This window comes from Fistularia commersonii, chromosome 13, assembly GCF_037954325.1.
Source record: "Fistularia commersonii isolate RoL2024-O1a breed Wild chromosome 13, RoL_Fcom_v1.0, whole genome shotgun sequence".
In the NCBI taxonomy this organism is placed as follows: Eukaryota; Metazoa; Chordata; class Actinopteri; order Syngnathiformes; family Fistulariidae; genus Fistularia; species Fistularia commersonii.
The window spans coordinates 12940001-12958462 of NC_141296.1; the positions used below are offsets into that span (position 1 = coordinate 12940001).

The 18462-nt window shown below is 42.9% G+C and overlaps 1 protein-coding gene across 24 annotated transcripts in view; it reads left to right on the plus strand.

The window, feature by feature from the left end:
* The window catches only part of prom1a (prominin 1a), an 88828-nt gene that overhangs the window by 23301 nt on the left and 47065 nt on the right, over positions 1-18462 (plus strand). For all 24 annotated transcript variants that reach the window (XM_086158094.1, XM_086158096.1, XM_086158101.1 and 21 more), the window contains exons 2-4: positions 9760-9818; positions 10855-10881; positions 15421-15626. In XM_086158094.1, coding sequence (XP_086014220.1) covers positions 9760-9818; positions 10855-10881; positions 15421-15626 — 292 coding nt within the window. The remainder of the gene's footprint in view (positions 1-9759; positions 9819-10854; positions 10882-15420; positions 15627-18462) is intronic.

The window sequence follows — 18462 nt, forward strand, 5'->3', positions numbered from 1 at the left end:
ATGATACCTTGTTGTCCCGCGCATAAAAATTAAATACGAAATGTGGCCCGCCAGCCAAAATAATTGCCCACCCCTGCCATAGTGGGGCGTACAGATCAATTCTCGAAGTTGATATCCGATCACGTATTCAGACTTTGAATTATTATTGTTATTCCTGGTTTTGGCCCTTTGTTGCTCATCACTCACATCCGTCCGTCATCTCGAAGAATTTGAGCCACTCGCATTCAACAAATATGAGATCACTGTTCTATGAGAAAATTGATAAAAAAGTATATATTTTTTTCATCTTTTGTTCTTGAAAGTGTCGTTTGATGGTCAAATCATGGAGAAAAGAAAAGAAAAGATGGCAAAAAACAGAACAAGAGCGTCTGGAACAATAGGCCCTGATCCGTCTTTAGATATAACATATCATTTAATACAATATTATTCTCTTATCTTCTTCTGCCATTTGTCTTCCCGTCTTTTGGATTTGTACGGCACGTCGAATTCTGTCGCCATAGTTACAGGTTCTATGGTAACAGTGTGTACCTTGTGAGTAGGTGTTTTTTACACTGAACTCATGGGATGTGAGCAGTTTAATCAGTCGGTCCTCAAGACACGTGCAGGCCCACACACACACACACACACACACACACACACACACACACACACACACACAGTGTAGATGTTTCTGTTGTCGTGGGAACCAGCCTTTCATTCCTGACAGTCCATTGCCCTGACATTAACCATCCCTATCTCTTACCCTAACCGAACCATATTCTCTCTCTCTCTCACACACACACACACACACACACACACACATGCCAAATACTATGTGACATGATGTAATGTAATTATTAATCTGAGTGTGCATGAACACTAACAAATTCTTGTTCTCAGCAGCAAATTATGCATAAATCTGATATTCTTATAATCTATTTATTACAGTGGTAACTGATTTCAGATTCTATGTTTACTCTTTTTTTTGTGCCTCATTTGTGCACAATATCCGTGTTTTGTTTTTCCTTTTTTTTTTATTCCCTACGAAAGTCCTTGCAGATCAGTCATTCAATCGATCAAACATCTGATACCGAAGAGCTTCACGCAAAATAGAGTCCTGACGTTTGAACTCCTTTTTATTCCTGTATTTCCCGTCGTCGCCGCCGCCGCTCAGACGCCCACCCTGATGCCCACGTGTGGCCGTATTCGCATCCGTGTGGTTTAAAGCGGTGAGCTGCGAGTCTGCCGTCGACGACTTCGAACCCAGCGAGCCCCTTCGAGCACAAGGGGTTTAATGTCTGGGTTCCCTTTAAGCTGCTAGGTTGCTATGGTTCCCCGCGGTGGAAGGTCTCGAAAAGATCTGTCTGCTTGACTTGGGAGTTTAATTAGGTGTTCTGTCACTATGGCATCTAATCCGACCCCGCCATCCCAGAGAACTGGTGCTGGTGGTCAGTTAGCGCTCTCCCATCACACAAGGCTGGTGACCAGATCGCTATCCGTTATCCTGCACCCAGGATTCGACCCCAAGACCACATATAGAGACATACAACCACTCACTTACTCAAACATCACTCCAGACATACATCAATTCACTCACTTGTGCAATTTAAATGAACCCTCTGCATGTTTCTAGTCTGTGGGATGAATTCCTAACATGGATGGTCCACAGACAAAGGCAGCCTTGTCGGTATCGAACCGGAGACCTTCTTGCCGTGAGGCGGGAACCACCGCGCTGCCGACCAGGTTCACTGACTTTTAATTTTCCTCTAAGCGTGAGTGAGTGAATGCTTCCCTGTCTCCGTGGGCGGCCTCGTGATGGACTGGCCAGGCGGAACCTCGTTTGATCCAATCTGACTCACTGTCAGCGCACATTAGTGTGTGTGTGTGTGTGTGTGTGTGTGTGTGCGGGAGGGGGCTCTGAGGACCTGGCGAGTCAACCTGAAAGTCCAGATGGTTTGTTACCCAGCAGCCATCTGGGAAACCGTCCTCCGAAGGTGTCCGAAAGGGCAGCTCATGTCAAAGAATCCTCGACAGGCATCTGGTGGAAAGTTTTGTCCGTCTGCGGTTCCTGGAAGTCAAAGGGGGAAAATTGTCTCCGGAGAAAGAGACTTCCATCTCAATACGAGTTGTCCTCTCCGTCGATACGAGCGACGCTAAATCCCGTTTGTTGGATGTAAATCCCCGTCATCTCTGAGAAATTATATCGATTCATTTCTTTCCCCGGATATTTGACTTTTCATAAACAATCCTGAGCGGTGTGGCGGGCCGGCCCGCGCTGGAAGCTGTGCCGATCATGAACGCGCACTTAAAATGTAAAATCCGTCCATCGTCCAATCACCCGTTCCGACCACCCACCTCCTTTCCACTTCCTCCCGCTTCTTTCCTTTCTTTTTTTTTAATACGTTCCCAGCCTCTCGGCCTCAGACGTTTAGCTCGGGCTTCTAATGCGGGAGGGCGAAGTTAAAATAAGCCAGGATAAGCCAGGATCCTGACATTAGCAGGCGGCGCACAGGACTTCCTGTCTGCATTTTGGACTTGTGTCCAAATCTCCCGTCAGTTATTTGTGGCCGTCGTGGAGCTCAGCTGCTCTGCCAATATGATCATTTCTGATCTGGCTCGGGTGTAAATAATACCTTTATAGAAAGTGCACAGAAATGACCCAAAATGTAGTAAATCAACCTCATATCTCCATTCCCCTGTCTTTTAAGCGGCTCGAAAAAAGATAACCTGCCTGGAATCTTTTTTCGAAAACCGAATGGCAGGAGATGGCTGTTTTGCATGAGTTGAATTAAACCCGCATATTTGCAGCGGCGGCTTTTCCCTGTTTTTTTTTTGCTGTCACCATGACAACTTCATTCTTAGAAAGCAAGCGGCGAGTTCGACTCGACCTCGTGTCTTTGCGGCCGAGCCGATCAGCACGACACGCAAACGGACGATCATTGTAATATTCACGGCACGTTAGAGAATGGATTACTTGTTTAGATGGTAACCACACTTTGGTTTCGTAAACCAGTGAGATATAAGCACATTGTCGAACCATGAAGCATATCGAAAGCTAGCGTAGCTCATCTTTCGGTCTGTAGCCATGAAACCTCATGTCCTTGTTTCTGCAGATAGATGGGTAAAAATATCCCGGTTATTCTACCCATAAACCATGTCGTGCTGTTTCAACCAGTTAAAAAGGTTTGCATAACCTGCTTTGTCCCAAAAGGTGAACTAGCATACTAGCCACCAGCTGAAAAACCTACGCATGTTGATGTGTTGTTAGCGGTGTCCCAAAGCCTCTGGCTACTGTTACACCACACTGGTAATGCATATAAATATCTGCGTGACACAGAGGCCTATTCAGCGTCCTGAGAAAAGTCAAACAGAGCAAGGCGTCAGAGAAGTGAGGGGTCTAATACGCCCGGCGGCCAGGTTTTTTTTTTTTTTTTTTCGTCAGCTGAACCTGCTTTGTGTGACATTTTAAGTATTGAGAGGGGAGTAGGGGGTGTGATGGCGTATTCACAAACAGGAACAAGGTCGCTGGCATCGCGAGGCCGTAGGGTTACACGATACTCTTGAATGGATGGCCCCGTTCCAGTCTTAACACTGTGTTTACAAAGGTCGGTCATCGCGGCGTCTCCCGCTTCGGTGAGCGACGCGGGAAGTGCCATGAGGAGGTGTAAACAGAAACGCAGCCAGTTTATGTCCCGCAACAACTAACCCAGGGGTCACTGAAAACAAAAACAATAGTGACTCAGTCAAAGAAAGCAAAGTTGGATTATTTTTTTTTTTTTATAAAGCGCCAAATCACAACACAGTTGTCTGATGACATTTTTCATGTAGAACAGGTCTGGACACTTGATAAGATATTCCACCGCGAGTCAGCAGCAAGGAAACACTGCCTTTTTACAGGGCGGCCTTCTGTCTCGATTGGTTGGTGTAGAAAGAGAGAGTGTGAGAGAGAGAGGGGGACAGAAATAGAAACCAAGAGTGTGATAGAGACGTGGAGGTATGAGGGTTGGGAGGCACAGGCACAATGATCTCTTTCTAATAATGACTGGAGTACTATCAGTTTCATGGTTCTAGCTAGAACCATGACCTTTAACAGTCATAAATGAAATAATAGTAGGTACCTGGCGGGAGCGCTGCAGCAGATCGAGCCACGCCCCCTGGGAACATGCAAAATGAGAGCGCCCGGGTACTCAGGAGAAGACCCAAGGTTAGTATCATGCACTGATAATGGGACATGATTTCAGACGGGATAGGAAAAGTACATCATGAGATGTCCCTCAGCAGAGTAAGCCTATGGCAGCATAGCTATGCCTTAGCCTGGCGCTAAATTTAAGCTTTCTCAAAAATAGATATTCAGCCTATTCTTAAACAAAGGGAGGGTGTCTGCCCCCCTGGATGGAGACTGGAGGATGGTTCTACAAAGAGGAGCTTTACCTCCTCTTTTAGGCTATACTATACTCTGAGCATACAAGTCCTGCACTGAAAAAGTTTGTAAGTATCAACATATAGGGATGTGCAGTTAATGTACAGTACAGGGGCAAATGCTCCATCTCTCTGAGACATAGCGATAGAGAAGTATAAGGTGGCAGTAGAACAGAATTTTTTTAGAACAGATTTTATCTTTAAGCCCTTGTCGTAAATGGTGCGTTTAAGTTCAATCCGTAATTTCAATTTCCGTGTTTCCCCCTAATTCTTGACTCACCAGCTCAACATTTTGGCCCATTTTCACATTTTCTGTTGATAACGCAATTGGGAAACGTTGAGTGTACAGTTTAAACTGTGAGGCATTTTCTACAGTCCAACTGGAGGCATCACTCAAACACGTCTTTCAAAAAAGTAATCCAGCCTCCTAATCTAGTTGAAAGGGGGAGGTTTGTGCTCTCACTTGGCCATGTACCAAAGTTTTCCTTTTTATTTTACTGCCATTATTAGATGAAGTACGAAAGCAATCAGATGACATTGTGTTTGTAACGCCTGACGGTCAACGCCTGCCTAGTTTCGTGCCCAAAGTTCTCGCCCTACCATTAAAACCGAGGTTTTGCTAGGAAGTATTTCCACGGTGAAGTAGGAAGGAGGAAGATCCTCGCTTTCCAACAGATGTGAATTGACGGAGTCAAATCAATGCAGGCAGCTTAATGGATGGTGTCAGTCCTCTTTGGAGGAGGCTGTTTGTTTACACGCTACAAAGGAAAAGAAAATCAATTTTGGGCAAAGTGCAGCCCAGGCAGATTCTTCCTCTTCTTTTCAAGCTGGTATGAAAAAGGCCAGGTGAAGGAGACCCCCCCCCCCCCCCCCCCCCCGACAAACACATGCAAATGACTGACTGAATGTCGACTAAAATTCGATTTGTTTTGACGTCCTGCTGCCAGGATCTCACCGGCTCATCTTAGCGAAAAACAAGAGGGAAAAGACGCTGTCGTTGGATTCCTGTTCGGGTTCAGATTCGCAAGATGTTAACATTTCTGAAGGTAAACCGTCTCACTTGGACGGACCGTCAACATGGACACGCGGTGAAATATTGCTATGTGCAGATGTCATGATGACCAGTTAACAACACAACCTACATTCAGCGATACCGGTCAACAGGTATGACATTATCAAATGTCACCGCCCACAAACTTCCCATGCATGCTTTATGTCGCCACAGTGGTTACGTCAACTGGAAGGCAATTCAGAGTTCACTTCGAGGCTCACGGTTCCATTTTGGGCAAGACAAACACGGCAATGGTGGAAGAGCTGCCGATAATGTAAATGATAAGAAAGAGTAGGTCAGCGCTGCCGTTAAATGCATCGTATTTACGTATAGATCGGCAGCAACACTGCCAAAACGTACAAAACGATGCGGGAAATGAGCACAGAAGAATCTGTTTATATGTAGCATGAATGAGCCTAAAGGGAAATCGAGTAGTTTCATGCGTTGAAAACAAGTAGTGGCACCCCTACGGCTGGAGCAACGGTTTCATCCAGGATCCCGCAGAACAAATTTCTCCCTCCGCTGGTCCGGTGTGTTGAAGTGAAGACAGATAGATGTTGGGGTGTAAAGGAACTGAGCATTCCTCCCACCACCACTATTCCAAGCAAACCTGCCTGACGACTTCTGTTCAACCTCCGCTTAATTTAATCTGTTTTAAACCCTCCGTTTTCAATCGACTCCCAGAAGCTGCCAGAGCTTCAGGATGCGAGGAGTTGTCCCATCCCGAAAATAAGTCTTTTCTACTTTTCCCGTTTCCTCTACGTCTCCTCTCCCCTGTCTTTCTTCTTCCTCCAACCTCATCCTTTAACCCTCCGGCCGCCACCCATCCTCTGCAAGGACGCGCCAATCGGCCCATTTTCCAACTCCTCCCGGAGGAGCCTCCGCTAACTCCGCCGCCTTGCTCTTCCCTCTCGCTCTGTCAGCACCTGTCATCCCGGGATGAGGGACGGGATGACCTCCACCGCTCTCACCCTCAACCCCCCGCAAGCCACAAAGCATTGTTGCACAAAGATATCGATACAGAAGACAGCGGTGTTGCAGCTACTTAGCCGAATCGGCTGCTAATTAGCTTGGATTTACGTGATACAGCGGCGCAGGATCTCTCTTTGGTTGCCGTGGCAGCAAGATTTCAGGTGAATTCCGGACGTGTTCGGTCAAACGTTAAGCTCGTCGTGACCAGAGCTGATTTCTTTTGCTTTGTGTGCTTGGCAACGGCAATATTTGAGGTGTATTTCGTCCATGATTGGGAGCCTTGCAGGGCGGGATCCGACATGCTCGGGATGAATTCTTTAAACTTTTGAATGGGACTCGTTGAATTGAAATCCCCTGCTTCTGATTGGTCCATATGATCTACCAGACGGTTTGATTGAATCGATAAGATAAGACAAGATGAACTTAATTGATTTCCATATGGAAATTCCTTTGTCACAGCAGCGTAACAGTTAAAATGTCAGAAAAAAAAAGGAAATAAATATGAATATAAATATGAGTATTTATATCCAACAACAAGGATGACAATGGGAAACATAAAGGAAGAATGAGGGTGAAAAATACACAATTAGAACTAAACAATAATATAAATAGGGTGACTAAAATAAATTGGAAAAAAAATTAGCAAACAAAAATAAATAGCAAACAAAATAAATAGCAAACAAAAATAAATAGCAAGCAAAATAATGAGAATGAGAATGAGAGCAACTTTATTTATCCTTAAGGAAATTGTTGTGCCAGAGTTTCAAGCAACAACATAACAGCAATAGATAATAGTAGGAAGGAGGAAGAATAAGAAATACAAAGAAATATAAATTGTCTTAACTGTTAACTACAAAGATTTGAACACATCCTGCGGCTGAGGGAAGAGGAATTAAAAAGTCTGATAGCCTCAGGTAGGAAAAAGGTGTAAAAAGCAAGGTGTAAAAGTAGTGATGTTGTAGCAATGTTGGTAGGGGAAGTGCATTGGATTGGATCATGTTGAATTGGCCGACTGATACATCAATGTTAATGTTTGTTTATTATCTGCCTGGATTCTGTAGCACGAGATTGATTCGTGTTTGTTGTAGCAGAAACAACGCATTAGCGCGCTAACACAATCTAATGCCGCTTTTCCACGACACAATTCGAGCTCATCTCAACTGGGTTCTTCTGGCATTTTCCATCAGGCGAAGCACCCAGGACTTCTGTAGATCAAAGCTGAAACTGTGACGTGGAAAAGCGCAATAAAATGGTAAATAGTTTATTCGTTCATTCATTGACTGGGCGAGAGGCGGAGTTCACCCTGGACGAGTTGCCAATTAATTTCACCACATAAAGACATAAACAATCATTCATTCTCTCATCCACTGCAAGCCGCTCACTTGTTTTATTTCCGACGCTCGCTGAAATTGCATATTCGGCGGCGTTCGCCACAGAGACGGGCATCTCGGATGCGAAGGTCCAAATCGCTGTCTCAACACGGTCATTTGTTAGGTAAACAAAGGGAAATTTTAACGCGTCACCACAAGGCCGAGGGCATATTTGGTAAAAAGCAGACCACTGGAACGCGAGGGAGGATAATAGCTGGGCTCAGTTGGCTGGACTCTTCATACCAGACGGTATTTTTCTGCAAAAACTCCAGAGATGGGTTTACCACCGGCCCCCAAAAACACACAATGGCCACTGACCGGAGATGCTCGAGGTGGAGGAGCTAACCTAGTAGCGCCAAGTCAGTGCTGTCTGTTGGCAGAGACCTTGGTCTGATCACGATTTAAAACGAATTTCGGTACAGACACCCGAAAGTAGATGTGCCTTCAGGCTTCCTGGTGTTAAACATCCTGGATCGTCCGATCGCCGTCGTTAGGACGGCGTTATGCGAGAGATGTAACAAAGCGCCCCCATCGGCATCCGCAGGATTGGCTGTTTTACCCGTGGAGGAGGAAACGCCTGCAACGCAGGAAATGGAACAAACCCTTGAGTCGTTTTCTTATTTTTGGAAGCGAATGGCTTCTGAGCAGGACTTGCTGTCTCTGTCGTCATTACGCCGTGGATTATATTTGAAGAAACAGTGACAAATTGTGTTTGATGAGAAATTGTTTTCTCCTCTGTCTGATCTGTGGTGCCTTTTTCAAATTTAATTGTTTTTTGTTTTTTTTTTTTTTCCCAAAAAGCACCTTGAAAAACTGGGTACTGGATTTTCCCCCGGCGGTGTCGCAGGGACACGCAATATCCCATGAACTTTCATCACAAAATGGGATTTCTTCGTATTATTCGGGTAATGAGATATATATTGCCGAAAGGGTCGCGATACTAAGGCATCCTTAAGGTCTTTCCGTCGGGGCTCGGCTGATAGTTTGGCAACCCCAGCTACATCAGTGCGTCCAATAACATCTCACAAAGCAAAATCGGTGTCATAAATTAGCCATCATGAAGAGAATACTGTTATTTTACACCCTATCTGTTTTCATCTTTCTATTCTCGGATTTATTGGCCTAAATTTTGACAGCTCTTATGCTCCCGAGTGGAGAATGAATGGATGAAATGGTTATTTTTTTCCTGGATTTATCACCCTAGCTAGTGCACGGTGAATTCTGACCCCCGTTTGTTTCTTCCTTTTACGTCTTCAGGCAGTTTTTGGTGGTTCAGTTCAGAGATAACACGCAGACTTTTACTTCCAGAGAGTAATAGTTGACTTACTTTACCGGAAAGTACTTTGAGCTGAAGTTTTTCTGGGCTCCAGCAGAAACGGCAACAGGATTCGAGAAAAAAAAACAAAAAAAACATATAGTCAGTCAGTCAGTCCGGGAATAAATTAAAGCAGAATCCTCAGCCTGTCAGTCTTAGCCGGGTCTAAGGGGGATGAAGGGCCACTGTGGTGTCAGAGTGCAACTCTGGATTTCATGACATTTCCTTGTCAAGGATGTCAGTTTGCCGCTTCAGCTCGACAACCCTGATGCCCGAGATGTATTCCGCTGCAGGGGAAAGTTTCAATTGATCCCGCTCGCTCAGACTGTGCTACGTGGAGTTTTTACCTGGGTTGCGATAGCTGCTTATTACATGCTTATTACATATATCCAGCGAATGAAAGTTGTTTCATATCAAGGGAATCGGGAAAATCTATTTCGCTCGAATTTAGCGAGATGGTGATTTTGCATCGATGAGTTTAACATCTCCCTATTACACTGCGGCGTGAAACCGATGCTGCTACTAAAGAATTCAGAATGTCATTATACCTGCATTATTCATATGTAATAAGAAATTGCATTATTAACTTGCACAGAACTATTGATTATCACATTTTAAATATCATTCCACTCTGCAATCTCTTCCCCTTGCAGAGCTCCTTGCCAAACTGGCGAAGGACAAGTTTGGAGCCCTCCAGACAGAATATCAAAAGGTAATAGTATGTGTGTGTATGTGTATGTGTGTGTGTGTGTGTGTGTGTGACATTGGATGAACCATGCATAGCCTTCATGGTCCACTTAATGAAAGTTTATTTAGTTTATTTTTGCAGGTTTTCCCTCACAGAGCTACAGAGACGTGATGTTTTACAGAAAATGCAGCGCGCTGGGAGAAGATATTTGTTTAATTTGCAGATATTAAAGTACACGCTATAAAAGTTCAATATAGCACTCATAGAAAGTACTCTGTTAATTCTTGGTCAAGTTACAGATACGTGATAGAAACCCAATACTTACTTTTGTCTATGAAGGATATTAAGAACTACAGGGCTGTCTCAGAAAATCTGAATATTGTAATAAAGTTCCTTATCTTCTGTAATGCAATTAAAAAAACAAAAGTTACTTTTTCATGATATCTAATATTTTGAGATAGGATTTTTGAGTTTTCTTAAGATGTAAGCCATAATCAGCAATATCAAAATAATAAAAGGCTTGCAATATTTCAGTTGATTTGTAATGAATCCAGAGTATATGACATTTTTGTTTTTGTCATTGCTTTACAGAAGATAAAGAACTTTATCACAATATTCTAATCTTCTGAAACGGTCCTGTATATGAAGCTTCATGCTGCCATTATTATAGAAAACTTCCTGTAAATCTTTTGAATAGAGGTAAATGTGCATATTGAATTCACTGATATATTTATCCATTTTTAAATGGATAAATAGATGGTAACAGACTTGAACCCTGAGCCTGACTAGTTCACTCTCTTTCTCTTTGGCCGGTATGTGTGTGTGTGTGTGTGTGTGTGTGTGTGTGTGTGTGTGTGTCTCGGTTTTGCATGTTTGCCGTTTTATCCTTTTATTGCTTTTAAGTTTACTTCTCGTCCGTCCGATTTCATCCGTGTTCTCTGTTTTGTGGCTGGTTTTTCATTTTCGATTTTTTTGCCTCTTTTTTTGACACTGCGTTGCCTTTGTCGTCTTCTGCATGCACTCTTCATCGGGCCTGATCTGGGTCCCTCCTCCCCCCCAGCCAGAGAACATAGTGCTGACCCTCCAGGTAAAGTCTGCACTCGGACCCCCCAAAACCCTTCCCCCCCTAAACACCCCTTCTGCCTCCCCTTCCACTGACCTCGCATTTTAAGCTGCGACTGCTAACATCACCATTGTTACCATTGTCAATAAATTTGAAACTCAGTTTTTACTCTTAAACAAGTAATGATTATCTATAATGCATTTTTCTGAACGATATGATAGATTCACACAAGTGTTATAACACATAGCAGTTACTCGTCATCACCACTAATATTAACTATCTTAACAATTAATGATTCATTTTTAGTAAAGGTTTCAAACTGAAATAGTTATTTTTATTTATAAATGTATTTGTGTGGTCGTCTTTATTTGTGAAATATTTATTCAAATATTAAATATTAATTTAAATAAGAATAACAATAAGAATAAGAACAACCTTATTCATCCCGAAGAAAATTGTTGTGCCAGAGTTTCAGGTAAAACATAACAATAATAAATAATAGCAGGAAGGAGGGAAAATATAGAAAAGAGAAAATATAGAGAAATATAATTAAATATATATATATATGGAGAGAGAGAGAGAGAGAGAGCGAGAGAGAGAAAATATGAATTTTAATTAATTTTCAAATTAAATGAATAGTTAGCTTCTTTTAAAATAGATTTTAAAAAAAGCTACTGAAAATATTCATAAATCACCCAGAATGAGCCAAATATTGCATGAAAATGCTGTTTAATCTCAAATTAGATTAAGTAATGTGATGCAATATGTTGGTCTATTACGACATCGGTTACTTGATACTTGAGATATTTGCAAATGCTATTTGCATCAAAATGTAAAATTTATTAACAATGGTTGTTCCTCAGTAGCTTTTAGTCCATGTATTTTATTTTGCCCCCCCCGCCGCCGCCGTTCCACCTCGCCATTCGTCCTGAGCCTCAGGAAGAAGCGACAGCGCAGACTAGATCGAGTCTGATTTAAACCTAAACCCTTGATCAAACCAGACATTATCTGCTACCGTGACGCCGCTTCAGAATTTGTTTGTTATTTTCATTTCCTAGTTTAGCATCCTGCGCCTAAACATCTCTGACGTCTGGATTACGGCAGAGAAAGCTGTGTTTTGTAAATGTTCTCTGTAGCAACACGAATAAGAAGGAATCCACTGAAAGGGAAGCCTCTTTCTCAGCAGTTTTCTCCGATATCCAACCGAAAACCACAACAAGGACACACACACACACACACACACACACACACACACTTCATCTCTTGCATGCTGATGTTGGCAGAACTCCTCACTGTAAAGTCTCTAATACCGACCTGAGCCACTGACATAGTGAGCGTTGCCACGGCGCCTGCAGCTCTGCAAAGCCATCCACGCCTGCACAGGGACGGTGGGGGCTAATTTTATTTATCTTTTTCTCTGCACAAATACATTTAAAGGGCGTTCAGGAAAACAATACAAGCGGTAATGAAAGGAGTGTGTTTTCAACAGCGGCCTGTGTGTTACACGGTGTTTTTAACCAACAGAGATCATTTTCAGAATGATTTGCTTGGTCAAGGAATGACTTCATTATTTTTGTCTTATTAATAATCCATTTTCTTCATTCATTATTTGATTATTTAAGATATTTCTAAAAAATGTCAAAATTGTTTTTTTTTTTTTTTTTTTTCGGTATCTTGAAACCCACTGCAGTGACATGTAAAAGTGAATGTTCAACAGCACGACCGAGACTGCGATGCCCATCCCCGTTGTTCTACCCGGGCCTTGTTACTATGGCGACACACCGATCAAACATTCCCGCACCATTTGCTCGGGAGTCTCTGAATTGGAGCCGGCGAGGGGGGGTTCGAGGGTTCGATCCCGCAGACAGCGAAGACTGATTCTGCTTAAATTTTGAATTAAACCTTCTGTTCTGTACATGCACACACACACACACACACACACACACAGTGCTTCTGTTGTTTTTCTGTGTGTGTTCAGGCGTTAAACCCCCTGTGACCTTGTAGTATAATGGAATGGTGAGTGTGGGGTCGTAAACAGTGTGATTAATAAACAGGTAAACATAAATCTGCCCGCTGTGCTTGACCCCTCATGAGTTTAAGAATACAATTAAAGTATTATCCGAACGGCTCTTCAGGTTTTTCGATCGTATTTGAATTAATCAGGATGGAAGCCCCGCCCCCTTCGCCCAACACGTCCCGCTGCAGCACTCAGATGACAAACACACAGGTACGCCTGTTTATACACTGCTCAAAAAAATAAAGGGAACACTTAAAAAACACATCCTAGATCTAAATGAATGAAATATTCTTATGAAATACTTTGCTCTTTACAAAGTTGAATGTCCTGACAACTAAATCACACAAAAATGATCAATGGAAATCAATTGTATCAACCCATGGAGGTCTGGATAAGAATCACACTCAAAATTAAAGTGTGAAAACAAACTCCAGGCTGATCCAACTTTGATGTAATGTCCTTAAAACGAGTCAAAATGAATCTGTGTTGCTTCCTGAGTGGACACTATGATTTCACAGAAGTGTGATTGACTTGGAGTTACATTGTGTTGTTCAAGTGTTCCCTTTATTTTTTTGAGCAGTATATTTTCTTTTTCAATGATATTCAAAAATAACGCTGGGATGTAAATATTGTCCCAGCGTTAACTTTATTACACCTCACATCTATAATCGGTCAAAGCTCAGATAAGAATTGCTAAACATAAACCATAACAACAAAACAAGCATGTTCTCCTGTAGGGATAACGGGTCAATTTTATGGTACATCTTCCTGGCCTTAAACTGTACTTTTTAATGCAATTTTAATGTTTAAACATTTTATTTATCCCCCTGATTTATGCTTGTCCTAAAAAAGGAGGGTTCTTAACCATCATTTTGCCTAAAACAAATGTTTTAAAAGGTGTAGAATGTCTCTCTTTTCTCTATAGGGTATTTTATTCACCTTCCAGAAGGAAGGTCACCTTCTTTCAGAGACTTGCCAAGACAAAGCGGTTTCCCAAAAATAGCCCGAGCCGCAGGCCCTCGAAGAGCGATGGAGGGAAAAAATAAACCCTTTTTTTTTTTCTTTTTTGGAAGACTTGCCCAATAACAAGCCAGAAGCCTGGAAGCAGAGAGGGAGTGCACGCTCTTGAGAGGCAAGACAGTTGGAAATTAAAAATACCAGTTATACTAGACGGTGTACGGGCTGAGACCGGAGGTCCCGGTCAGAAGAATCGCAGGAGAAATCAGATATTAAAATTCATATCCTGAAATGGCTTGAAAATCATTCGACAACTCTGTAAATGAAAAATTTGAATTAAATCAAGATAATAAAAAAAAAATGAAATAAAATCAAAGGAAATAATAAATTAAATTGGACCCCCCAAAAAAATAATTTAAAAGAGCTCATGAAATTAAAAGGATAGTTGAAATTAAAACAATACCAGGAGCAGAATGATCCAAAAATATTCTTACAAATAAGCACATGAATAAATTGTTAACAATAAACCAAATTCACTTGAGTTCAGCAAAAGTGTGTAAAAGAAAAAAATAAATACATCAACACACAATAGTGTTATATAGTATATTATATTAAAACCACCTTTAATCACTTGAAATATCACTTGAGGACCAAACTGAGAAATCCCCCCCCCCCCCCAAAAAAAATAGAAGAATATCTTTTCAATTGATGGAAAATAAAGTATAATAGTATAGTAAATAGGTAACAGATGGAATTATAGAATAAATCTGAAAATAACAAATGTAATGGACCCTTCCGTAGCCCAAGCGTAAGAGGAGAATTATCAAGGGTGGATTACCAGAAGAAGAGCGTCAGCTGATGTCAAAAATGATAACCTCCCAATATCTGGGGATTCTCGTAATCTACCGAGTGTGTGTATATATATATATATATATATATATACGTATATGTGGACCCGTGATTGACAGATGACCCGGGTTTAACCCCGCCTCCCTTTTGAGTCCCGACTGGGATCGGCTTGTCGGTAAAAAGTCCTCGCGATGACATTGCGCACATTTGCCCATTTGCAGTTTTAATATCGCGCCCAAAGAACAATTATCCTCCCACCAATGTCGGCTGATGGGCGTTTATGGTCTGTATAACGTCGTCGAGAAGATGGTTATTGAATTACGCTGCGGTGTTTAAGAACGAGGTGGAAAAAGATCGACAAATTCTTCCTTCCCCCCCGCCTCCAAAAAAAAAAAAATCCCCACTTTGGTCGGAGCAGATATTTTTAGATTGGTTTTCCTCCTCCGTCTCTTCCCCTTCACGTCTCTATTAATCTTTCCTTTCTTCTGTGGCTTCCTCAGCTCCTCTTTCTCTCTCGTTTCATCCCCCTCTTCTCGCTTCCTTCAACTCCGATCTCCCCTTTTCATCTTCCTCCCCTGCCTGTCGCCTCTGATTCCTAGAAATAAAAAAAAAAATTAAAAAAAGGGACTATTCACCCCCTCAAACGTGCACCCGTCCCGCGATTCTTCATCTGATTTTCTCCTTCATCCCCACCCCCCACCCCCGCCCCGTGATGCCCTCCCACCCTCCCCCGACCCCAGGCTATCTACTACGAGATCGGCTTCCTGGTGTGCGGCGCCGTGGGCCTTCTGTTCGCCGTCCTGGTGCCGGCCGTGGGCCTCTTCTTCTGCATGTGCCGATGCTGTGACAATTGCGGCGGCGAGATGCACCAACGCCAGAGGAAGAACGCCGACTGCCGGCGCGGCCTGCTGGGGACGCTGCTCTTCTCCACCTCGCTGGTCATCACGTGAGTCAGCCGGGCGCATCGGAACACGTGCAAGCGGCGTGTGTACGTACACACACACACGCGCGCTGGTCATCTATAAATAGTAAAGTGTTATTGTGGATATTATGTCATTCTTGCTTTGTTAGTTACACATCCAAGCGCTGCAACATTGTCAGTTAAATATGGGTCCATTATTTTCTTTCCCATGGGATTGAAACAATAGTACAACACCTTAACCCTCGTATTATGTTAAGGGTCAATTTGACCCATTTCACCCATTGACCCAATGGGTCAAATTGACCCTTAACATAATATGAGGGTTAAGATAGTATTGTACCCCTCACTAACCCAAGCTTACTGTTCTGTATATTTCCTGTGCATCGTGTATTTGCAAGTGTATTTGCAGTCCCTATGTCCTCTATTGTAAGTCGCTTTGGATAAAAGCGTCTGCCAAATGCAATGTAATGTAATGTAATGTAATCGTAGCGTTTTGGTCAGGGAAACACCCGCGTGATGGTGAAAAGTCCGTTTAATAAGCGATAGCCACACAAGCCTGCACTACAACAAACTGTTCCCGCTCAATTCCAGGTAAAAAAAAAAAACAACAAAAAACAGAATTTGTTGCATCCCAGACCAAACCCACAAATTTCCCAGCAACCCCAAAATCGCACAGAAAACAAGCATCGACATTCGTGACTCGCTGCAATATATATGGGGTTTGGGTTGGGGCTAATGAAAATAATTGAAAAACATGATAATAATGAAAACATAAAATAATTAAAAAAGCAATAATAATTAAAAAAAATAAAAATGGTGAATCACAATCCCAACAGTTAAAGCATGATTGGAAAAAGGTTGGAATAAACTTGAATAGTACCAATAGTCGGTAATAACACCCAAGTTAATAATGATAATAATAATAATAACAATAATAATAACACCACGTGACGGCATCATAAGATCCACCATCCATCTTCTAACGCTTATCTACTGCTTACTGGGATGCTGGAGCCTCTCCCTGCTGTCACCGGGTTCACACTGGACAGTCAATCGCAGGGCCGCATACAGAGACGAACAATGATTCACTCACTTATTCCCATTTTTTTTTCCAATTAACCTGCAAAACATGTTTTTGGAATATGGACGCAGACACCGGGAAAACAGAATAGTCCCGTTGCCGGAATCGAATCGGGTCCTTTGAGGCCGAAGCGCTAACCGTTGCGCCACCATGCTACCTGTGTGTGCTTCGTAAGATTTTAAAGTAGAATAAAAATCAAATTGAATTCCCTCATTGTTTCTCTGCACAACTGTGTGTGTGTGTGTGTGTGTGTGTGTGTGTGCGTGTGTGTGAGAGAGAGAGAGAGAGAGTGTGTGAGAGATTATATTAAAAAAACATTAAATATAACACAATTGGTGCATACAAATTAGGAGGGGGGGGTTCAGGTAAATATAATTAGATTATCTAATTATAATATTCATAGAATAACAAAGTCATGAATACAGAGTCGGGACGTTGGAGCTACATGATTGGAGTTAATGCAAATAATAATAAGATGATTAATGTTACTGACTGAAAAAGTAAACTTTGAAGTAACTTTAATGGATTAAATATTTTCAAAAAATATTAGACTTCTCGTCAGCGTCACCTTTGTGTTTGCCTTTATATGTTTGTTTTTTTTTTTTTCTACACTGCGTGAAATGAACGGTGAAGCTGAAAAACACGGCTATTACACGATGGAACGGCGACAGACGAGACCGTTTCCACGGGACACGCGGCTCCGAGCGCTGCGATGCTCTCCATTTTCCGTCTCCGTCTCGGCCGGAGTTCGATTATTAGAAATTCCGTGGGCGAAATCCTGGCAGCCCAAGGCAGCGGCCTCGCCAGGGCCTCTTATGAAATCTCCCTAGCGACGGGCCGAGGAGCCGCTCGGGCTGTCGTCAAGCGAGGGACCAGCGGCGGGTCCGGCATCACGCTGCTTCTTGAGAGGCCTGAGCGGCGTTTTTATGTTTCAGGAGCGTTAAAATCCGATATAGAAAGATTTTGGATCGGGATTGTGTATCACGTCGGTATTTCAATGCAACTTGTATTTTGTTTTCTTCTTTTTTTTCTTCATCCTTTCGCCACAGCTCCTCATTTTTAGCCTATATAACCGTGATGATTCGCGTGTCTCCGACCGCCGCGGACGTCTGGGAAAATGGTCTTCTTTTGTTTCCGCGCCTCTTCGTCGCCCGCCCCTCCGTTTGTTCAAAAAGCGCAGCGACATTTCCAACTCCGATTCCTTCTGTTGCTTCTCCTCACGTCCTCCGTGGGGGTTTTGACCTGTTTGAGTTCCGCCGTCTCCGCCTGCGTTCTCCGAGGAGAACGGCTCCTTCATCTCCCATCTCTTTTGTTCCCCTCCCTCCCGGATTCTGTATTTTTCAGAGGAGCGGTAACAATGAAAAGTGTCAAACGGCGCCAGGTTGAGGAGAAGATGATGATGATGTGATTGAAGCAGAAGCAAAGGTTACCGCTGGCCGGGTCTGACGCGGTTATGACAGTAATTACCTTGAAAGCTTCATTCTAGACACCATAACAACCTGGGCGGCGGGGGGGGAACGAACCCCTCCGCTGAGGGAACTACTTTGCCAGAGGGATCAAAACAAAAATTTGAAATTCGGGTTCGGCTCGTGCAACCGGGGGAGCCTGTTTTCTCCGGTCTCTGCAACGGGCGCGCCAGCCTACTGCTTTAAAATACCGTATTGATGTACACTACAGGTATTTGGTGGTCATGTTAGATACTACACACGACTAAAAAAATAAAAATAAATCGAAGTAACGCTGTGAGATCTCGCAAAGACCTGATTTCCCAAATGCTGA